The sequence below is a fragment of the Anguilla rostrata genome, chromosome 16, assembly GCF_018555375.3.
Source record: "Anguilla rostrata isolate EN2019 chromosome 16, ASM1855537v3, whole genome shotgun sequence".
Lineage (NCBI taxonomy): Eukaryota > Metazoa > Chordata > Actinopteri > Anguilliformes > Anguillidae > Anguilla > Anguilla rostrata.
The window spans coordinates 15,720,523-15,745,155 of NC_057948.1; the positions used below are offsets into that span (position 1 = coordinate 15,720,523).

At 43.7% G+C, this 24,633-nt stretch overlaps 1 protein-coding gene across 10 annotated transcripts in view; it reads right to left on the reverse strand.

Moving 5' to 3' along the window:
• Positions 1–774: 774 nt before the first annotated feature.
• Positions 775–24,633, reverse strand: part of znf536 (zinc finger protein 536) — a 164,775-nt gene continuing 140,916 nt past the window's right edge. For 8 of the 10 annotated variants that reach the window (XM_064312513.1, XM_064312507.1, XM_064312510.1 and 5 more), the window contains one exon: positions 775–1,256. In XM_064312513.1, coding sequence (XP_064168583.1) covers positions 1,006–1,256 — 251 coding nt within the window. In that variant the 3' untranslated portion in view covers positions 775–1,005. Of the gene's footprint in view, positions 1,257–15,939; positions 16,138–24,633 lie in introns of those variants that run through there. The other 2 variants (XM_064312516.1, XM_064312515.1) reach the window with 2 other exon arrangements.

The following is a 24,633-nucleotide window of genomic DNA, read 5'->3' on the forward strand; positions in this document are numbered from 1 at the left end:
GAAACATTCCACCTCCTGACTAAAGCCCCTTTGAGTCATAAAGTCTGTCTTGTTTGTGCTCTGTACAGTGTTTATATACAGTACAGTAGACCATAACCTACTAAAGACCAATAAAAAAACAAAACCCAACAACAACAACAACAACAACAAAAACTACTTAGTTATCACACATAAAGAAAAAAGTGGGGGGAAAAAAGTGCACATTATATTTCCCTCCGTACAGAAAAAGCGATCGAAGGAATTGATAAAACTGCACGACGCATCTCCGAACGTTAATGGATTTACTCCGGTGTACGGGTCATTCAGACGGGAGTGTTTTTTATTTTTATCTTAAAGAGAGGATCTGCCGTGATGCGTGCGAGCTGATGGACGCGGGGTCCGGGCTGACCCCTCGGTTCGGCGGGCCAGCTAAGGTTTCTCCTGCAGTGCAGCCGCGGCGGCGGCCGAATTGATTTCCTCTGTGGTGACAGCCCCAGTCAGGCGGGCACCACACCGGTGCGCCCGCCGCCCTCAGCACCACGCTCGGCGAATGGCAGAACTCGGTGTCATGTTCTAAAGGTGTTTTCGATGCTGAAACACAACAGGGCCTTTCCATCTTCTGGCCATCGCTAAATCGTTTATGCGTATCATTTTTCTGGTAAAAGCATTATTTTTGGGGACAAAAATCACTATAAAGATTTAATGTCTTTTTTTTTAATAGCATCCTTTTGCTATTTTTCATGTAACTAAAAAAAAAAGAAATCCCCTCCCCCCCTTTCCCACATAAATCTTCCCACAATGCTCTCTATCTTCGCGATTATTTTGGCTGATGTGGTTAAGCATTGCAACATCCAAACGTATATCGGTCTCCGCCTCCTGTGCATTTGTTGTGTTACTGTAAAATACGTTGGAATAAATATTTTGGAATGTGCACCGATGTGTTATCTCCTCCAGCGCCACCCTGGCGGTCGTCTCCACCCCCGGCTCCACCCCTGACTTGCCTCGGCTGTTTCAGCAGCTGTGGAGTCACTGCTGCGGTTGTGGCCGCGGTGCGGTCAGCCCCGGGCGCTGGGGGTCCCTGGGGCGGAGCGGGGCGGCGGGGTTCCCTTCCTCGGAGCCCCCCGGGGGGTCGGAGTCCACGCGGGAGCGTTTGAAGCGCCGGTCGGGGTACTGGCTGTTGTCGAACGGCATGCGGTGGACGCACAGCACGTGGGTCTTCAGGTTCCCTTTCTGAGACGCGCTGTAGGGGCAGTATCTGCACTGGAAAGGCCTCTGACCTGCAGGAGGAAGAGCACACAGCACTCCTCATCAAGCCCATCTCACACCTAACAAGCGACCACGCATCCTGCCACATTACCGCAGTTATCTGCTCACAGCTCCATTTTTAAATGTACTCGTCTTTCAGTTACATTACGTTTTATTCACTATTATTCAGTATCGTTAAACGTAAGCTTTCTGTGGCTATAGACAAATAAATATGACAAACCATTATTATACCAGCATTGAAATTCCAAAAGTATTTTTTCTTTTATTTTCTTGCAATACACAGAATTTCAACAACAATATAACTGAAAAGTTAAATAAAAAAAAAAACAAAGCAGCACACGATTGAATGAGTTAGGACAACAGTTGATTTTTATTTGGATTTTAAGACAGTTAATTTGGGCAGACTTTAACTGAATTAGCAGGAGGTTTGAAACAGATACTCTGGAGGCGCAATACTAGAGAGAGGAGGTGATTTAACAATAAAGGTGAGAAGAGGCATGACACGTGAATCCAGGCAATGATTTTTTTGGACCCACTGCAGTCACAGGATTTATAATCGCTCCCCGTTAAACGCTCTCATGCGAGCTTTCGTTTCTCTCCAGCTTTTAGAAATTACAATGTCTGCACGGGGCCGTACAGCAACGGCACACAAAAGGGATTGTTGCGAGTTTTAGGTTTAGATGTTCCAGTTGTCTGAATTTTTAGATAAGCAAGGCAACTGCGCACAATGGAGAGCTTTTATTCATGTGCGGTTTAATTTCACACCCTTTTACATTATGTTAAGTCCAAGAAGCAGATTTCCTCATCCCATTTTACACTTAAAGAGAATGAATGTGGCTCCAACAAGTCAGCTTTGCGGCGGCATTTAAAGTAAACACCGAGCCCGTTCATTTGTATTGTCACGGCGAGGTACAGCTGAGGTAAAGAGAACATCCATTTTTAATTCCATATGAATAATATATAAATATCTCCACAGGCGAGCGCGGGTCAGAGACGGGAAGGAGAGGCGCAAGTACGGCGCATTGTTTACCCAAGACAAACTCGAGGAAACTAGCTCGCCACCTCCGCCGCGCTCTTCCCGCGTGCGGTCGCAGGGAACGCGTCCATGCATCACCAAATAATACCGTATTTGATATTCGCCGTACCTCCAAACCGAACGGCAAAAGCAACGTAGAGGCTGTGGAGGGATGAAGACAAGAGACACTGCATTGCAGACCTCCACGCTGGGCTCAGCTCACGTGCGGAGGGAGAGTGGCAGCACATCGAGGCAAACCAGACTACTTATTAGAACCGTGGGTACAGACAGCTGAACACGACCATGACGTCAAGTGCCCAAAGCTTCCTGGGGTTACGAATTCCTTTACGTCTGGAGAACTGAGCGTTTGCGTGCTGTCGATAAAGAAGACTGACTCAATGCATTTAAACTGCGTAACGTAGCGAGTGCACTTTTTATTCCTCTATTATTTTAGATTTTATGAAAAATACAATTAAGTGATAAAATGAAGTCCCAACATCACGAAATATATATCCAAGTAGCTTCAGATAAGCTTTTAATGCATCAATCGTCTGAGAGCTTTTTGGTGCATTGCTTTAAAATCCCTCTCAACGCAAATGGACAGTAACTTGTATTGTCAAGACAAGAGACAAATGACAGTATTCCCGGTAACTTTGACCGTGATCCAAATGGAATCATATAAAAGGCTTTTTATTTTATTTAGAGGGACTACAATTGTATGAATGCAGGGGGGAAAAAAACACTACGTATTGTACGTTTCTTTTCCAGTGAATTTGAAAGCTCTTTATCAATTGATGAAAAAAAGAGCCTCCCTACCCCCACCGTTCCTGTGTTTGCGCAGAGCCTTCTTAAAATGAAAGGTGTCAGCTCGAGCTTCGTGTCCCTGCCCTGATTGTGAGTGTTGGCCAGAGGACTGACAGATGCCTGTGACCAGCTGCACTGGAGCATGCTAAAGTTTCCTGTCTAATCCACTTAGTTAACCACGGCCACGGGAATCAAAACGCTCGGCTTCATACGGCCCGGCCGACGGCACCGCAGCCCTTTAGAAGTTATTGCCTTTCCTTCGGGCACAATGGGGGTGCGCGTCTCCTGCGAGAACCCCCTTTTGAGCACCCCCAGGTATGACATCAGCCGTGCCCGCATCTTGCTTGGTGCTGCCATGGCGATGGGGATTTATTTACATTTACGCGCGGGGCGCCTCCCCGCGATGGGCCGGCAGGTACGGGGCTGACGCCGGTGGTGCAGGCTGGCTTCTCTCTGCCGCATTTCAACACTGCACCAGGTCATTGTTGCCGAGGTGCTGAGTGACACGAAACAGACTGGGAACTGTGTGGTGCACTCCCTTTTCCTTCTTTTTTTTTCTCTTTCTCTTTCTCTCCCTTGCTCTCTTTCTCTCATTCTCACCCTCTCTCGCTCTCGCTCTCGAGTGGCCAATGGCCATTCGAAACCAAACAAAAAGCATTACCGGGAAAAATAATTATTTGTCCCATTTTCATTTGTGTGGGATTATCTCAGCCTCCTAATTAACCCCTGAAGGCCCTGTGCATGTAGATCTGAGGCTCATGGGGGGAGGGGGGGAGGGAGGGTTGGTAATACGACATCACTTCCTCAAACGGCCCACTGTACCCTTACAGCTTGTATTGCAGCAACCTTTTCAACTCTCCCTCCTCCACGCCTTGTAAGAGAGCAGAAAGGACAGGGAGTCATGCGGCTCCCTCTCCCCCTCGCCAGCAGTCGCAACAGCTGTGAAGCATTCTTTCTTCACACAGCCGCTAAAAGAGATGTGGTGGATTTCGCCCGTGGCACGTCGGTGGGAGAGGAGGTTTCTGAAGAGTCGTGCTGGATTTTGCCCCCGGCACAGCGCTGAGAAGCGCTTTCTGGCCCCTTCAGGGCCCAGCTCAGCAGAGGAAGCGCAAAGAAGGAGAGACAGTTCCCTTTCTGAACGCCCTCATCACCCCCCCTACCCCCTCCCCCGTATCACCCTTCCTCTGCTGGCTAAAAGTTCCCGGCGCAGCGGCATCGGCGGAACAGCCCACACTGCCTCCCCCTGGCGGCTCCCCCTCTCACTCGCAGGCGCACACGCGGGCGAGCGGGCGGGCGAGCGAGCGCGCGGGCCGCTCACACACCGCGCCGCCTTGGCAGCAGTTCAGAATGCCTCTTATATAAATTCCATCTGATGCCAGCGCTACCATCTGTGAGCGAGCGAGCCTCACCTACGTCTGCCGGCGAAAGCCACCCTCCCCGAGCGTGACGAGGGAGGAAGGAGGCAGAGAGAGAGAGAGAGAGAGAGAGAGAGAGAGGGAAAGGGGCGGGGGCGGGGGTTGGGGAGGGTGGAGGGAGAATGAGAGAGTGAGTGCGAGAGAGAGGGGAGAGGGGAGAGGGAGAGAGAGAGAGAGAGAGGGGGAAAAAATTGATTAATTTGCAGAATGCTTGTGATTTGCTCATATATTATTATAACGGCTCATCAGCACATGACAAATCCCCGGGCCGGCGCGGCAGAGGAGGCTGCTCAGTTTCAGCAGTTTTTGTGTGTGTGCGCTGGCACCTGACAGACTGCAGAGCCTCTAATGACTCTCAGATGCTCACAAACAGTAATTCTATCTTCAGAATAAGAGGAAAAAGCTGCAGGGGGAAAAAATAGGGGGCAGTTAGTCTGTTTCATTTCCGTCCCGCGCGCTATTAGGGGTTAACCCCTGACAAGCAAGTCTGCTGCCTCCAACTCGCGGGGAGGGGGCACCCCCGGTCCTTGTTTCTAAAACGGGCCTCTGCGTTTGTGTGGGGAAACGCGTGCTGAAAATGCCACACGCTCCGTGCGGTTCAAGGTTCCCCGGTTATAGAGGAAACAGAGGATGCCGTTTATAACCCTACTGGTACTAACAGATGCTGAGGCTAAGACTAAGAGAGCGCTAATGTAGCTTAGCGCAAGTGTAATTGTGAGCGTGGACTTTCAGAGCAAAAAATGAAATTATAACGGATATTATAAACTAAATTAAATTGAGAGTATTGTTTTTATAAGATATTTTCCAAGCATTTTACCACTAAGGTTATTTTGCCCATTAAATATATTCCTTGTCTTCTTAACAAATACATTTTTCACATCATTGGAAGATTAGCTTGCTTATTTTAAGCAGAACATTTCTCAAATCCTGCTTATTTTTCTTATTATTTACAGTGCATTTTCACAGTGCGCCTACAGTGTGGTGATATTTCAAAGCAGTGGCTAATTAACCCATGTAATGAGGTTTAACCCATGGCTGGATGGACAGGTGACTGAATACGGCTATCAAACACCATACAGCATCATGCACCATACGGCTATCAAACACCATACAGCATCATGCACCATGATCCTCAAACACCTACAGCCTGCACCAACCACAACACACCACACACACACACACACACACACACACACACACACCACACACACACACACACACACACACACACACACGCACACACACACACACACACACACACCCACACACACACACACACACACACACACACAGAAGGTGTAAGCAATAAAATGTGATGCACCATCTGTCGGCCAATAATAACCTGCAAGTTGTAAAGGCTGAGAGATTACTCAGCAAACAGCACTTCCAAACCCAAATCCCTCCTCAACATTAGTGCTCAGTTCTCACAGTCCTTGCGATTTCAGGCAAGGGCCCACCCTTACCTGTAAGGGTCAGGCAAGGGCCCACCCTTACCTGTAAGGGTCAGGCAAGGGCCCACCCTTACCTGTAGGTCAGGCAAGGGCCCACCCTTACCTGTAAGGGTCAGGCAAGGGCCCACCCTTACCTGTAAGGGTCAGGCAAGGACCCACCCTCAGAGGTAAGGGTTAGGCAAGGACTCACCCTCACAGGTAAGGGTCAGGCAAGGACCCACCCTCACAGGTAAGGGTCAGGCAAGTACCCACCCTTACAGGTAAGGGTCAGGCATGGCCCGACCCTTAAAGACAGGAGACTTGAATATTGCCTACAACCACACAACCACACAAAGATAAAAAAATTATACAATACGGTTTTGAGCCAAAATGATCCTTGTGTGTAAATATATCTCTTAAAACAGAGTACCCAATTTCTTCTTGTAGTTTAAAAAAATAAAAATATTATTTTTAAAAAAAGACTATTTTCACGCTGCATTAAAAGACAGTGGGTTGTAGTTTTGGGAATACAAATGCTGGTCTATTTCTTTGGTTAACTAGAAAACCAACATATAAATAACACCACGGAATTCATTTCTTTGTTTAATCAAAGAAAGCCAAAATCTACACGGGGGATGAAATCCCATGCTAATTACTGAACTAGATTATTAATTGCTATACCAGAAGGACCTGTTAATAAATACTCAAAATAGCTTTTGTAAACAGTACTGCCTGATTACAGAGGTGCAGAAGTAGTTCCCATTGTTTTTCTGTACTCTGTTTTCTTTCATACATAAGGGCCTGTGCGTACAGTATAACCCCCGCTGGGCTTCCTATAACTTCCATTGTGTTTAATGGTGGAAGAAAATGCCTATGAACAGGACAAAGGAACAGACCTCCAAATCAGGCTTCATGTCATTTGAATTAAATAAATACAAAGAATCTACACATACACGAACGGAATCACGCAGCTAGCAGTCATGTATGTAAACTTCAAAAGACTGTTCATTTTCTTTCTTTGTGAGCAAAGGTAAGCAACCCTTAAGCTGGAGGAAGTACATCGGTGCTTTGTTGGGTTGTCTCTCCGAGGTGTTGCAGTGTTAAGTAGGGTTCTATATGTTGGGCAGTTGATGCTGTTATTTAAAGTATGCGTGCGTCGGTATAAGATATTACGCCTCAAACGTAGGCATGTTTGCGTTCCCTGTTTCCTTTCTGTGCTGTTACTCCGTGCTCCCTCTGGTCTGTTTACCTCTCTCCCCGACACGTAGTTAGTACGCCGTACGCATTTTCCGTGATGCGCGCATGCAGATGATGGTGGACGTGAGCTCGACGCCTCTGTCCGTGCGTACTCAGAGCGCCGCGGCCCTGAAGGGGTCCCTCCCCGCTCCGTCATTAGCCGAAAGGGCCGAGAGTCCTGGGTAAAGTGCAGTATATTTATCATGCGATGGAAGTGATGTGGCAGGTGGTCTCAGCAGGACCTGGAGGACTCGTCCGAGGTTGGAGCTCCGGTCTGGGGATGGAAAGTTCATGAGCGTTCATTTTTACCCCTGCTCCCAGCCACCCCCGCCCCCTTCCCCCCGTCCCAGCAGAACACAGGAAGGCACGGAGTACTGCTGACCTGTCAGACCACACTGATAATAAATGCCATATTGGTTGTGCTTGGGTGTGAGCGCCATAGAAAGACAGAGAGAGAGAGCGCTAGAAGGAGTGAGAGGGAGCAAGAGAGAGTGGGAGAGGTAGAGAGAGAGATGGAGGGAGGGAGAGACAGAGAGAGAGAGAGAGAGAGTTAGGGAGCAAGAGGGAGACAGAGAGAGAGAGAGAGAGAAGGAATGAGAGGGAGAGAGAAAGAAAGAGAGAGAGAGAGGGGGAGTGAGAGAGCGAGAGAGAGAGAGATTCCACTTCTACCCTGCCAGTGTTAATGACCCAGCTTTGCAAACCTTGTAACCCCCTTCTCCGATTCCACTATAAACAACCAATTTTAAACGTAAAGTCTATACTTATCACAGCAAACTTCAGAACTGTAAGGGCCTTGAAGGACAGGGTTAAAAGGTATTGTTAAAATCGGTTAAGCACTTAAGATCTTAGGTAAAAAACCACAAAGCAAGCGCTTTGGAAGTACAGACAGTGTCATGTTGCCCTACCACAGACCAGGTGCTACTCAAGGACTTAAAGCCAATTAAAGGAGAGGCAAAAGAACAGATAGTAACCAGCAGATAAACAAAAGAGTTCATATGGACAATTGAAAATGAGAGATAGGGTATCATTTTTAGGCTGACCTGTTCATATTGAATGCATAAATATTAGTACTGTATGTCAAGAAGGTAAAGGCTTTCAGTTATTAGGTGGAACTTATATTTTATGAAAGAACACTTCTCTGTGACTGGACTGGATTAATTATCCAGTACATATAATTAGGTTTGCACCTCTAAATGGTCTGCAAAATCCTGAGATTTCATTGTAATTAAACCTTTGAAGTTGCACAAATGTACAGACACACACACACATCCACACACGCACGCACACACACACACACCTGGTAAGTCATACAGTAGAAACAATATCCCATTCCAGTCGTCTTGCTTTCTCTCTCTCTCCCTCCCTCCCTCTCTCTCTCTCTCTCTCTCTCTAAAGGCCCTATTTGTCTGCTTTAAGTGAAATCACTCAATTCTCAAAAGTCAGTGGAGGACTTTGGGAGGGGGAGGGCCACCTCCAAATAAGTTCCATTAATCAAAACCCAGAGTCTAATGTAACTAATATTTTACAATTAGAGGAGACAAGACGGAGCTAAAAGCCATCTATCTCTCTTACACCACATGATCATCGATTCATAATCCGGAGCCTGCAAGTAGCACAAAGATGCATTCACCAAGAAGGGGAGGGGAGAAGAGGCTAGAGGAGGAGAGGAGGGGTTGAGGGGGGGTGGGGGGGTGTGGATGTGGGCTTTGAGTGTGTGTGCATGCGGGGGGCTGGGGGGGGTCGGTGTTGAAGCCGGAGATAATGAACATGATGAGACAGAAAGCTGAGAGAGCCGGGGCAGGGATGACAGAGCAGCTCAATGGTGACAGATGACACAGGGCTGAGCACTGATACCTGACAGACAGCGAATGATGACTGCAGCTCTTTCCCACCGCTGCAATCCCCACAATTATCTCCGAGGGGCAGCGGGGCCACAAAGGCAGGCCGGCCGGGCCCCATAATGCCCCACTGTGACCCCCGGTCACGGCGCCAGGGCTCTACCCATACGCCCTCCCTCTCTCTGTCTCTCTCACTCCCTCTCTCTTTCTCTCTGTCTCTCTCTCTCCATTTATGCCGTTTTATCTTTCAAGCCTCATCCTCTGCTCGTCTTGCTTTCTTTTAAACACCTGCTTTCACCTGTGGCCACAAAACCCTGGACCACCGTCCTCTCTCTCTCTCTGTTCCATCTCTCTCTACCAATTCCCTTTCTCTCCATCTATTCCCTCTCTCCACCTATTCCTTGTTTTTCTACCCATTCCCCATCTCTACCTATTCTCTCTCTACCGGTCTCTCTCTACCTTTTCCCTCTCTACCGGTTCTCTCTCTGCCTATTCCCCCTCTCCATGGCTATTCCAGCCCTCTCTCGCATCTCTACCTTTTCCCTCTCCTTTTTATTTTTATTTAAATTTCAAGATGCATTGTTGTGTATTTACTGAGTGTGCAGTGCATATTTACTCTGTTTTTAGGAGTGTGTTGTGTGCATACACAATGTTGTTAGGAGCATACAGAGTGTATGTATACTCTGTGGTTAAGAGTGTGTGTACAGTCTGTTGTTAGGAGTGTGTTGTGTGTATATACTCGGTCGTTATAAGTGCGCAAGGTACATACTCTGCGTTGGCATTTCTATGAAAGTGAGGAAAACACTGTTTTCTGACTTTCTAAGACTGCCATCTTCAGGACTAAACATCATTTTAGCGTACATCTTACAATAGCATTATGAGAACACAAGAATTATATTTTACATTTTTTCACAATGATTATATTGGAGGCTTCTTCAATTCCACGACCCTTTTAGAGGATTTCTTTCCCTCTGGCAGTAATACGAGTCACAGAAAGTGACATGTGTACACAGTGCCTCCTATACACAATATGCCTGGCCCATATTAACAAACCACGCCATCATTTTCAGCCAGTACAGATGCACATTGCGGTTGAATTCATTGCGAATAATGTCAATGAAGTCGTTCTACACGGCAGTCAGTATTACAGGGTGAAGTCAATGCGTGACCCCCAGTTTGTCCCTTTTCAAATCCAATAAACTCAATAGGAACCACATTATGTTCATGGCATTATGGGCTGGTACAATTAATTTTTCATCAAAATAAGAGCGTAAAGTTGCACAAAGCTCCCTTTATATTGCGCCACCAAATGAATACTGAGCGTCGGATAGTTTGCAAAACATTTTTATTGTCCACTGGTGTCATTACCGAGGCCGTTATATGCACACAGGCAGCAGCCGAATGGCTTCGTGACAAGACTATTTCACCACACGGACCTGTGGATCTCTCACAAATGCATGCATCAAACTCTCCAATGCAAATCACCGCCGTCGCTATGAATTTGTGAAAACGCATGCCTTGTAGACACAGGGGACGCGTGCGGTACAGTCAAATGGCTGTACCTGGAATATTTGCCTCCCGCATTAACATTCATGCAAAACCTAAACGGCGCGAGCAGTCAGTCCACTAGGGTGAATAAGCTGGTCTTTATCGCCCTCTGGTGGGCGACAGCAGTCAGTGCAGTGCAGGACCTGCAATATGGAGGGAAAATTAAGTACAGCTGAACAAATGAGCGTGAGGACAGGTTCAACTAGAGGTCACCATCTGCCCAGTTACAACTGTTGGCACACACGAACTGAGCTGCACTGTCATCTTAAACGCATCAATCGATGTACATATTGCCTGAAAATATGGCGCGTAGGAGAGAAAGGAGACGGCCATGCAACGCGGGCTTCGAGAAAAATAAACAGGAAATAATGATGAGGCTCCGGCCTTGACACGGGAAGGGCAGAGATGCATAGGGGACCATCAGAGAAAAATGTGAATGAAATATTTTTCCTTAGTAATGCATAATCATTCACTGAAATTGTGATTGCCTTCATTTGCAAATAATTATCCTCATTGTTATAGTGGGTTTAGAAAGTGGCACAGAGGCAGCAATAGAAACACAGCCTTCAAATAGTACACACACACACATGCATCTACACGCGCACACACACACATTCATACACACGCACGCATACGCGCACATGCAGGCACACACTCAAACTCACACACATGCACAATTCTTGTTGATTGACAAAGTTGAGTGACACTTCTCATTTGCAAATTGCACCGCATTTACAATTTTTTGCTGGTAAATGTGCTGCTGGGAGTACACTGCTGACAGAAATACTGGAAACGTGACTACGTTTTCAACATTGGAGTTTTATTAGGAACAGATTCTCACATGTGCCCTACATCTGGTCTGGTGTATTCGATTCCTTTAAAAAATTAGTCCAGCGTTAACCTTGCACGGTTCCTTTCAATTTGACGGCACTTAGATCAACTTCAGGTTAAAGGGAACATGGTTCCCATCAGCACAAGTCAGATCAGACGTCAATCCATCACGGGGGACTGAATTAAATCTAAAATGCTTCCCATGAAAAAGGCACTTAAGACACTGAGATAGTGGATGGAAAAATATTCAAAAAACACTGTGGAAGAAACATTGTGTTTTCAATGGGAACATAGGCTTGTCTTTTTAAAGAATTGATACAATTCTCTTCCTGTCACAGTTGAAGCTTATGTTACCCGTCAGCGTAGCTGTACTGAGCGGCTTCAGTCAAATCCCTTAAATCACTCTTGGAAAGGTGACACTGTCCTTGGCTTCTGCGTCCAATAGCTTCTGTGTATTTTTGGCTGCGTAGTGCCTTTGTTGAGGGGACTGCTAGAGAGAGAGAAAAAAATCCTTCTCTTTGACAGCTAAATGTCTCTGTTCAATCACGGCCATTACCTGGTGCACAGCAGTTCAGTGACTAAACACATTGCTGGCACTAATAAGGCACAAAAAGGATAAATTAAAGCTGTGACAGCTGAGGCAGCTGTGACAGCTGATGTGTCAGCACAATGCATTGGCAGGTTGTGAGCAATGGCAAAGCTTACCACCTGTACAGTCATTCTCATTCACATAAATTAATTTCTTCTCCAGAAATAGGTCTGCAAAAAAACTGCACATTTTAGATTCACTTAACCCTAAAACTACAAAAACAAAAAAAAAATTCTCTGCTTACCTTTATGTAAATACGATTCAAATTATAAAATATCCAAACTAATTTTTTTTTTCTCCTACATAACAGAAGCACAGAATAATGGTTTGTGACACCAGCACCGGAAATGTTCATAACATGGATGCAGCAGGGAGGAGACAGACGGACAGACAGCGGCACGGAGGGGGGGGGGGGGGGGACCAACTATTTGCCAACGCTGAAATAACAGCAGACAGTGTCTGACTTTAACAGGTTTTGGAATTAACAATACATTAGCCCAAGGGCAGAGCAGCACTGAGAGGAACACCATAACTTGTAATATTAGCTGTCATGGTCCAGGCCCGTTATGTGTTACAGAGACACTTGGGTAGCCCCTCCAGCGGGTTTCTTGTATAGCACTTAACAGAGAAGTGAGGGAGAAGGGAAAAAGATACATCATTTATATTGCTCATCTTTCAGCTCCATATAACAAGTGCTTCACCAACAACAACAGTGAAGGCAAGTGCTCTCTGTCCGGCACTGATCTTCTGATACACACAGGTGGGGGGGGGGCGTAGGGTTGGGGGCAGGGTGCTGGTGCCATGCTCAGCAGGGCCACGTCAGGGGCGCATTTAAACGGTGCGTGGGAAAAGCAGTTAAGGCAGCGATGAATGTAAGTACAATAAATATATGTTTGAAAATGGGCACGATAGCATGAGGCCATTCATTTGTATCTCGTCTTCTTCTTGCTACTGCACGGAGAACCCTCTAGGCTTTAAGGTGACTCAAGTTCATGGGTCAACTATCCACAGCCACGGAGTCTCCTGGTTTTTACCTTAAAATCATCAGTTTACATCCGGGAAACAACATGAGGTGAATTAACTTTAATAAACTACTAGCTAAAGTAACAACAAAAAGCAGGACACCATGTGGCACTCCAGGACCAGGGTCCCTTGTTGTATTGTGAAGTGGTGAGGTAACGATAGGTATAGGTGGAAATACGGGTAAAATCTTTCTGTTCACACTGTTACTCTTGTGAAGGGAAACAGTAAAAACACCAGGGAGAAACAGTGCCAGAGGTGTTTCCTTTTGACTGTCACCTCTCTCGACTACACTTCAGGAATTTAATGACCTCAGTGTCATCTGCGAGATACGAGTAAAGGACAGAATGTGTGAATTAAATCTATGACACAGAGAACACTGGTCTCTCAGAATGCAATGATCTGTTCACTGCAAACATAGAAATGTGTGCCTCTGCTGACCCCTGGTGGTTAATAAAAATTACAGCAGCGATAGTGTATCGCTGTATTGTTTTGTACACTTTGAAAATGAAAGCCTCTCATGCCTATATGCACACAGGCACACACATAAATATATGTAAACCCGTGCTTATATTTAATTTGCATATTACATATTAAATAATTAAAAGAACATATTTTGCCAAGACAGAGACATTGTTTGAATACATATTATTTTATTACAAGTACAGTTCAGTAGTTACAAAAAGAAGCATCCGATGGACTTGCACTGGCATGAGAAAACAGCAAATAAAGGTTTCAGCTCACAAGACAAACTGGAATGCGTAATGCACTTATACTCCTTCAGTAAAACCCAGACACACGAGCAACCCCCCCCCCCCCCCCCCCCCCCAGGGACAGAACAGAGAGCAGGCTGCCGAAGCAGGGTGGGGTGTGGGGCGGGGAGCGGTCCAGACATGCATGTGGAGCGGGGAGCCAATCAGAATCCTATGATACACAACCACATTTTGTGCCTCTGATTGGGAAAGTGGCCTAATCTCACAGTTCTCTGCCAGGAACATAGGCGCCCCATGCTCCACACTTTTCTTCAGAGATCCTGATCATGTGATTTCTGATTTAAGAGTTTGGATTTGCCGCTGGCAGAACAGCGGGCAAGCAAAAAGTCAAACAAGGGTCTGATTCGGACATTACTGGGAGGGGATTAATGGGCCTAAACACTATAGAGCTTAACTTTCATCGAGGCATCTTGCTTCAGGACAGACAGATGAGCCATCAAGGTGACAATGTGCATTACTCAACACATTTACCAAATAGTCATTATCAAAGCCATGTAATAGTTAAATTTGAATATGTAAATAGATATAGACTGTACAAACGGCAGAAAATTGTCAGGGGACACAGAGAACAGAGACACATTTCACAATGTCGAGGGGCACAAACGCACAACTTATTTTTACTTAGATTCATTTGTATTGTATAGATTTGATGCACCCGATACTTTATGATACCATCACAGTGCAAAAAAACTGTCGGGGGAAAAAAAGGGAAATCGTCTATACTAACTGACTTATGTATATATGGGTATATGTTCGCAGCACATGAAAAGATTGTCAATCTTTTTTTCCAATGTAGAAGGCAAAAAGTACAGTACTTGAAAAGTAATTCATTCTAAAGCCTACATCTAAAACAGCTAGCTTTGTAGATGCAACAGTGTATGACTGTATCTAAGGCTAGACAATAATTTCTTTTTTTGTTTTTTTTTGTTCATTTTTTAAGTAAATACATCAAACCATTTCAGTAGTCAGTAACACTTTGCGACATTGATAGGTGGCAGTATTTTATAAACATTTGCAACACTAGAGTCCTTGGAGTTAACAAGATAGATGTTAAGAAGGAAAATCCTGTATTTTTTGTTATTCATCTTAGAATTCTATATATCTATCTATTTTGGACAAGATATTGTAAACTAGTTATTACGGTCACTTCATCGTTTTGCATTTCACATTCACTATTTTTTTAACTCTTCTTTTACATTTAGATCTTTGATAATCTACAGAGTCAACATTTGAACAAACAGTGGACAATATGAACAGTTACTACCTAGACTTAACTCCTGTTTCTGTTAGTAAGAGAGAGTGGGGGAGAAGAGTCTCGTCTTATCTTTCAATCATTATTACACTCTCGCTGATTTGACCCCCCCTCCCCCAAAATTAAATTACGGCTGACCAACAGTGGCCCTCTGCACATTACCACACCTTGTTCATATCTTGTCACTGGGATACTGTAACAGTGACTAGCTCTGTAAACAACTAGATTGTCAACTAACAGCATGTACGCATGTGTTGCCAGGGGTATGGACAGTGTGGGCACTGGTGGGTGTGTGTGGTGGGGGAATGGCCCACTCAGCTTGGTCCAGAGTGTGCTTGGTCTACGTTCTGCTTTTCAGGACACAGCGTGTCCCTCACACGGCAAAATTGTCCTTGGGCTCTCGGGACATTGCACAGCGGTGAATGAAGCGGGCTTTTTTGACCTTAACAGGACGCGTCCAGTGAGATTCAGTCTTTCGAAGGTAGTGATGTAATGCGCCTCCTTGGCTCCTCCTCACGAGAAGGCGGAGCCCGGTGCCAGTCAGCGAGAGCGACGTTCAGAGGTTCCGCCCGGGAGAAAACGTCCAGGGGAACAGGGATGGGACCCTGGGTGGGCGGGTGAAAGCGGCTTGCCTGCCTCTCAGGGAAAAAAGAGGGCGGGGCCGAAAAAAAGGGGCGGGCTCAGCGCGCAGACAGCGAATGTCGGTGTCTCCGTCCACAGTCCAGTGTCTGATTAAACTGTACATCCAGCGCCCAGCCCGCTCGGCCCCGGGGCAGCTTGCTTAGCCAAGCGCAGGTCCTCCTCCTCGTCTCGTACACTTTCCTTTGTTATTATTGTGTTTTCTTTTTATAACAGAGTCTTTGATAAAGTTTTGCTCCTCAGTCGGTTGGGTGACTTGTGTGAGAGAGCCCCCCCACCACACCCACCCCACCCCACCCCCGCCGCCAAACCCCCCCTCCAGCCAGACAGAGCGCGGGCCGGGAGCCGTCGTTCTTGGAGCCGGGCCCTTAGTCTTTAAGACAGTCCTCCTGCATCTCACTGTCAGATAGGTTACATTCCTGGGCCAGCGTGGGGGCCAGCGTGGGGGCCAGCGTGGGGGCCAGTGCGCGAGGCCCTTCCTCCTCTCTTACCCACTGACGAACTACAGTTCAGAGAAAAGATTCAGATTAACAACTACTGCGCTCTGGCTTCAGGTAGCCTAGCAGACACACCACACACACATTCTACAGTGGTTCCAGTGGAAAACCTTTTCTTTCCAAAAATTTGGTTCAACAACATTTTATTCTTTAAGTGTAACAACAACTGGGCAGGAATCGTGTTAAATAAACAACATTTTTCTCTGGAAGCAAAAGCTTGGTTACAAAAATTAAATTTTCTATCATACTGCAAATAGTAAGATTACTAAATAGCATTTATATACATTTGTTTTGTTCCAATTTGAAATGTAAGCCACAATGATATGATACCATTAGCTATGAGATGAAGTCAAGTGAAGGTGGTTGAAGGGCAATTTTGCACATTCAGTCATAAATACTAACAACGAGTACACAATAATTACATTATTTTCAGCCTCTATTTCCAAGCAAGTTTAGTCGCTAGAATGTCTATCAGTGGTAAAATGATGAAAACCCCTACGAACCACAGAATGCAATTAGAATGAAATTTTCCATCTTAAATAGTAAAAATAGCTTATTTGCAATTATGTTGAGCAAGAAAGAAATCTAATGTACATAATATAAATCGTGTTCCCCCTCACAGTTTAATTTCTTCAACAATTTATGCGAGAATTATTTGGCAATAAAGTATATAGACTGCATTTCCATGTCATGTTCTTTTAGAAATGCCTTTATGAAACTGACAAATGGAAATTAAAACATGCAGTTATTTGAGTGTGCTCTTGCAAGGGCGATATTGAAATGAAACAGTGAGACAATGTAAAGTTAATAAGGGAAAAATATAAATAAATACATTTGCCTAGATTTTCCTCAGAGCAATAAAGCGTATGCTACTCGGTCTCCACGAAGCGCACAATCAGAGAAGCAGTTTTATTTCACAGCAAAACACGCATCTCTAACTGGTCCACTTTAATCTAATATGCTGAACTGTTTTGAAATACAGGCAAAAATAATAAAAAGGAGTGGAAACCTCTTTTGCCCTCATGCGATTTAAGTGTGATGAATTCTTAAGGATGTTACATTGACTTGTAGCTGAGCAAGGCTTGCAATTTTCACTAACTCACACTTAAACACATCCTATAGTAGACTTGCTCTTAAATTATAAACATCTCAGTGGAATGGAGTCGATCACGACAATTATGCGTGCAAAACTACTAAAGATACTGATCCACTTTAAAAATAGCCACAAATGGTTCTTTAAGACAATGTACAGAATTTAACACTAGATGGCGCAATAAGCTTCAGATTAGTGAAAAAAATAAAATAAAATCGAGGAATGATCCTGTAATAATTGCAGTTTATAAAACAGGTAAAATCTATGCGTTTTCCCCACAAAATAATCTCCACTGTTTTAAAAGTAAGTGGTGCCAGTGGTCTCTGTGTTTTGGCACTTTAGTAGTAGTAGTTTCTCACAGTACAAAACACTTATCACAGCAACATATTTGTATCTCGGAATGAGATTTGCATCTCCAAACAACATTTAATTACTTGTGGTTTTTTATTTCACTTTTTTCTAGTCCATGCATATTTATTGTACTTTCTTTCAAAATAAACTTTGAATGGAAAGTTAGTGATTAAATCGCACATTTGCTTTTCACTGTTCATTAACTAAGCCACCTGGAATGTTATTATTTTGATTTGCCATTTCTTCTCCCCAAACAACTGCCACTGTGATCAAGAGACTGCTGGGCAAACTTTATAGAGTTATTTTCCTCCCTTTTTTCATTTCCTATTAGCATACTGAGCATATGTACCAGCAAGTTCCAAGGACCTCTTTAGTATTCCACAGATGTACACTGCTTTATAACAATAATTGATTCCTCTTTAATGTTATTGAGCCTGCCATACTAGGTCAATTAGTTTAGAAATATGGTCAACAAAATGCTTATAGAGATGTTGTATAGTGTAAGAACCAGATTCTGTAATATATAACAACTGTTAAAACAACATAGGGTGTGTGTGTGTGTGTGTGTGTGTGTGTATGTATGTATGTATGTATGTATATATATATATATATATATATATATATATATATAATACTACATCAGTCATATGGATGCCATTATTCATATATATATATATATATATATATATATATATATATATATATATATATATATGAATTTGAATTGGTCACAGTTCATTTACTTTCAATGGTATGGCAGTTTACAAGCAAAAATACATAAGATCCACTGTGAAACAATATACAAGTGCTGTGAGCAAATATAATAATGAGAAAACATACGTTACTTGCACAAATGTACAAATGTGGGGAGTGCTTGTGGTTTTGAAGATACGGTTATTTACCACACATAAAAATGAAACATTTTTGAGCGCCCTCTACTGGCACAGTGGGAGAACGCACATACTGTCTGAAGTGGATTGTCAGAGCAGTCCCCAGAAAGCAAAGACATATGGTAAGAGGAAACATAGCTCCAGGATCCATCTTATGTTAATATAGGCGTCATGCTTAACAGAGTAGATAAATGAGTACATTTTTACAGAACAATGGCCTGCACAAGGTGTAGACCAGGTTATTTTTTTCACGGGGGGGGCTCATCTGCCCTGACACTTTCCCTCATCGTTCCAACTCCCCATGTCTTCACTATATGCCCTCAGACTCCTCTAGAAGCAGAAATGGCAGCCTATCAGAGTGCTCTCTCCCCAGGAGACAGTATTACCCCTCACAGCGATGTCTCCATTTGGAGCCGTTTTGGGAATCACAACTTTTTGGTGAGTTTATAAGCGAGGGATTGTGATCTGTGATTTGGGTTGCCGACTGAAAAAGCAGAAAGGGAAGATGAAGTGATCTATCCCCAGTTTCCATGAGGGAACAACAAGGCTAGTCTTATTGCGTAGAAATGTAATACTCTTGCCCACCTCTTGTGCTTGCAGAATAAACTGCTACACGAGGTGTCTTTGAGGCTTTTGTTCTTCCTCAGGCATCCGGTGAGGCTAAAAAAGTGTTGTTTTTGGCAAGGTAAAGCTCATTGTACATCCAGTATTTATAGATATGTAAATATGAACAGTACACATTGCCTGAACACGAGGAAGTGCACTGAAAATATTTTTAGAAGGTTTTAATGAATACAGGATGTTTATGAATACCATTTGCTGCAACTCACAAAGGCTGGAAGAATTTTACCCCCTCAAAGCAGAACTCACAAAAAAAGCCAGACTGCTGAATGTTTCCGTAGAAATTCACAACAGAACGTGTGTCTCTGGATTCTGCACTTCTCCAATGCAAATTCTGTTGAAATACTAGCATATGCAAAATGTAGTGGAACAAAAAGTAGGTCCACTATCCTCAGTGTGGTCTTCTGTTATAAAAATATGAATATCTACTTCTTTTTAAGTTTGGATGAAAATAATTGAAATAATAACATCAGAACCTCGTACAGGAATTGCTCTGTATTCTCACTCAAATGATTTTGTTCCCAATATTGGCATTTAAGGGTGCTGAAAAGATGATAATAATATCCTTGGATGCTGGTGCTCAGTTGGGAGCTTGTTTGTTGAGAAAAGCTGATTATTTTGCAAAAGACCTTTTACACCAACAGTCAAATACATTTTGCTTGGGTCTTATTTATTAGTGTTATTTCTCAGAAATTCTAACATATTACATTGAATTTCTGTAAATATGACAAAATTCTATACTACACCAAATTTATTCTGATGTGTGGAAGTAGGAATATACATTTTCATATTCAGATTTCCTAAAATGTTAGGCCTACTTATTCTAAATTTTTGACCAAATGTTTCAGGCAACTACACAGCTATCCATCTGAACGTCAGATGACTTTTAGCTATGGGACTTTTAGAGTTCACCGAAAATAGTACTCCCAGAGTGAGATGGTTGAGTAAATGCTGGTAAATTGTATGGAATATCTTTTAACAACCATGTTGTGTGTAGCCAAGGACTGAGAGCTAAAGAACAGTTTCTACACATCTAGAAACAACCCCTATTACAGTGCATGTACCAAGTGTAAGAGGAATGAGATAATGGTGTGCAAAGCTATGCACATGTGTAAAAAATGTGTTTGGCAGCCATATTTAGCAGTACTCCGAACCGAAGACGATGAAAAGTATGATGCACATCAAAACACTATCAGTGACAAATGTTCCTAAATTTACGTTCAGCGACACTATTGTGTAAAAGCTGTTTTTGAGACCGGTTTAAGGGACCTAGATTCATGACAAGCAGGGAACGAATACCCGATATTCATGCCTGATGAATGTACCAAACAGAATCCAAACCGCTTTGGATAAGAGCATCTACTAAATATCTAAATGTATATGCGCGTGTAAAATGTCAAAAGAGTGAGTTTAGCAATAAGGTAACAACATTAAATAAAAATATATTTAGTGACCCTCTGTAGTAAAGACTGCTCAAAGCAACAGTTGATATTTGGCACATATTTTTCCAAAAGTTGTACAAAGAATGTAGCTTTCGGCTGCAAAAAAAAAAGAAAGAAAAAAAAAGAATCACATGAATATGTTTGAGTAATCTCTCGTGTCACCATCACCGATCTTCCCAGTATGGGGAACTTATCAGATCGATTTTCCGGTCATACTCACTATGTCTGGGTGTGGCCAGGAAATCAGAACAATCGCCACCACACTACCCTGCCTGTTCAGCATTGTCTGATGAATGGGCCAACTGTGAGCTGAAGGACTGAATGTTGAGAAAACGGTGCAGCTTGTAAAAGATACATTCAATGGCCATATTGGGTATGAACTTTGAACTTTGGCAAAAAGCACTTCATGGACATCTACAGGCAATTTACGAATTGTGTAAAATTTTAACAGAATGAGAAGACTTTTCTAAAAAAAAAAAAAAAAAAAAAACTGCAGCAAAACATAATGTTTTGGCCACTGTGGCTTGAAAGCACCTTTTCATGTTCCAAAACAACTTTTCTGCAAACTCGTCACGGTGCACGGCATTTTTTTTTTATAAAAGATCCTACAGATCTATCTGTTTAAAAGGAGGAAATACAAACAAAAGCAAAAGTAAAACAGAACTGGGGAAAAAAGAAGGATGTGTCTTGGGAACACAGGAAGCGCTACACAGAAGCCGGAGTAATTCTCCAATGCACGTGCGCGGGGCAGCCCAGCCAGTTTGCACAACGGGGCAGACTGACTTTTCGGGTGAACTTGACCCTTTGACCTCCGAGGCACAGCCGTGTTTGTAGAAGCAGGAGGGTGGCTGGCCACTGTTGCCCCCAGACAAGCTCATGCCCCTTTCTCCCACAAACTACTTCAATCAACTTCTTTGGGCCCTGCTAATGAATAGTGCCTTTGCCCTGCCAAACCCCGCCCCCGGCTCCTCTTAAACCTCTTCCCATTCTTCCCTCCGTCTTGTTCCCACAGCCCCGGACTGCCTGTCATGACAGCTTAAATAAAACCCAGCATTAATGATAGGAAATGGCATTTGATTTCCATTTGATCTCCTAATCATTTCTGCTGAAATGATAATTAGCACCAGAATCACCACCCCCCAACCCCCACCCCCCAACCTCCACAAAAAAAGCAAAACAAAATAAAAGAACCCCTCTGCACAAAACTATTTCTCAGTCACCACAAGGTATTTATCCAAGCCCATACATTCAGGCCCAGCAAATACATTTTTAAAACACCCCCACCCCCCCATCTGTTGGCGACTGCACTCCCTGATTCTTTTCAGCTGACATAATCCAGATTGATTCGTTCAGCAGATAGAACTCCGGCCACTTCTGCCCTTTATAGAGGGAACATAATACCGGCCTTTATTCTGTAACAATGTAACATAATGGCGCTGGAATGTGCAAAATGACTGCATCTTAAATTACTGTGACACACAAGGGTCCAACACAAGCTGTGGTTTAATGCAAAAAAACATTAAGCGCAGATTACCAAAGTGCTCCTGCATTCGCAAGGTCAAACCAAGGCCATTTAAAATATATTTTAAAGAAAGGCATAGATTTTGATTGCTGCTGCGCAATATCAGTGAGTCGTTTTTAAAAAAAATCCTCATTCCCTATTTTTTAAAGAGCCTTTTGTGTGGCAACAGGAGGAGATGAGGTCATTTGGCTCATCAGCTCTCATTTGGATGTGAATCATTCATTTTTTTAGTGTTCTTGAAGTTAGCTGGATCGTGTTTATATAAGAGATATACACATTTGCTCATTTTGTGCTGCTCTTAAATGCAATTCTAGCAGGAGTGTTAAAAACAAGGTTGATGTATACATCCACACATACAGTATAGATTTGTGTGTGTGCCTGTAGATATACAGTATATGATATAAAATCAGCGGAACATACAAGACTCAAACCTACATACAGCATATTACATGTCCCACTAGGTAAACACTCCACTTTTCGAAATGCTAACTCTCGTGTACTATATGGGTAAAGTTTTTTGCTCTGCGATGTAGCAGTCGAAATAACAATATTCAGAAGCCCTCGCAAGCATGTCTTGTCTTAATTGTCTGTACTAATCTCACAGCTCTCTGTTCTCCCAAGTGTGTCGTATTATTCACACATGCATTTCGCGACTACTGTATCTAGTTACTAATTCCATGTGGCGTCGGGCTGCAATGGGAACACGGGCGGCGCTTGAAGACGCTGAAGCTCTCTGTCATCCTGGGACATCGTCTCCACCGCACGAGGAAACGATGCTGTCAGTCACTTTAGAGGGGAATGAGAGGGAACAGAGTGTGCCTTTTATCCCCTTTTCTGGGACCTGTCACTGTACCCGGCAGGTTTAATACAACTAAAGTCACACAAGGTGGTACAGACACCTCGCATTTCGACAAAGCGCTTTCTGAAAGCGAACTAGGTAGAGGGTTCCACGCGAAGGAAACGTGTTCTGGTTGCAGCGCGCTCTTTGCGGGTTTGTGACTGGAGGTTATAATAGAAAGAAAACCTGAAGAGACATCAGAGCAGCGTACTTTTAAATACATTACCACAGGAAAGATGCACGCTGTAGGCCTAACTTGTTCGGTTGAACAACTTAATGTAAAAGTTAAATAAAGACAAAATAAAGACAAAATGAACGATGCATTATGCAATGAAACCGTATGCATAAACAAGCCTTGTACCGTTCTAAAAAGAAAGATAAAAAAAGCAAATGAATTATTTTATACCCAAAACTCATGTAACCGGGGAGATAAGTTGAAAGAATGACTTCAAATATAGCGAGGCTCTCCTTAATACCAGTGACTGATGTTTTGAATGAATTCAAACAATGCAAAGATCTCAAGTTGTTTGGACATTAAGTTGCGCTGTCTCTCCTCCTCTGTTGATCTTTCCAGATGAAGGATTTTCTCCGTCAACATGCGAAAATGGAAAATCCCGAGCACCTGGCTCTGTTTTTAATGTGCTTTAGCTGCCTCTGGTCTCAGATGATTCAAAGTTCCTGGTAAAACATCTGCTACTTGCACTTACTGGGTCTCAATTAAGATAGCGTATTCTGAGAGCACATTTCTTCTCTTTTTTCCGTTTCCAATATTACAATATATTTATGTGCTGCCTGAACTAGAAGAGAAAGGTTTATTGTCTGTGAGACACACGCCATAGAATAACTAAATCCACAATTTAAGATGCAGATGTATTAGCATTCCTGATAAAATAGACAAAAAACAGTGGTATGATTATGTAAATTAAAGCAGGATTTCCGCTTACTGGATGCATCTCCATCCCATTCTAATTTAAAATCTCCCATTAAAATATTCTCTGGGGAGTCCAAGGGTTGCTTAACAGGATAATTATGACAGACAAAGCTTCCAGGTTCCTGTTTAATACCAGGCAGCCAGAATTTCAGAGACTGGATGTACCTTCAGCCAAAGCAGTCAGTTCCATTCTCAATACTGCTTCCACATATAGCTTTACCATACTACCCTGCTCGCAAGTATAAAATCATAGAGCTGTTGGAAATACATGCATGATCTCTATTAAACGTTGATTTATGCTGTCGCACCCCTGATGTACAGAGTATGAAGTCTGCCAAAGACAATAGGTTAGCACATTAAATTGTATTGAAATTCAGTAAGATGCATACATGTAATTGTCCTGGAGGTAATGTGAAATTTCCAGGTCACATCAGGACGGTTTAAAAACAGCATTAGAACAGTGTGTCCTGAGGAAAGGAGACATATGAGGGAGAGATATATCCACTCACTCCCAGGAAGACCAAAGAGCCAGTGTTTACAAGCAGACCTCAGTTCCATCTACAGATGGGTGATAAAGGAAAAACCAATATAAAGATTCTTAGTAAGGCGTTGGCCCACCAGAAGCCGCCAGAACAGTTTCAACTCCGCATCTCCACACCCCGCACAGTGAAACCGAGGTTGTGTCCACCTTCACTTCCCGGCCTTGTGTGTTTTCGGACTAATTTACGAGTCGCGAGTGTGCGTATGCGCTAGGAGCGCCATCGCGGGCGGCGGAGGGAGCGCGAGCGGCAGCCTCTCCGGCAGGAACGCCGC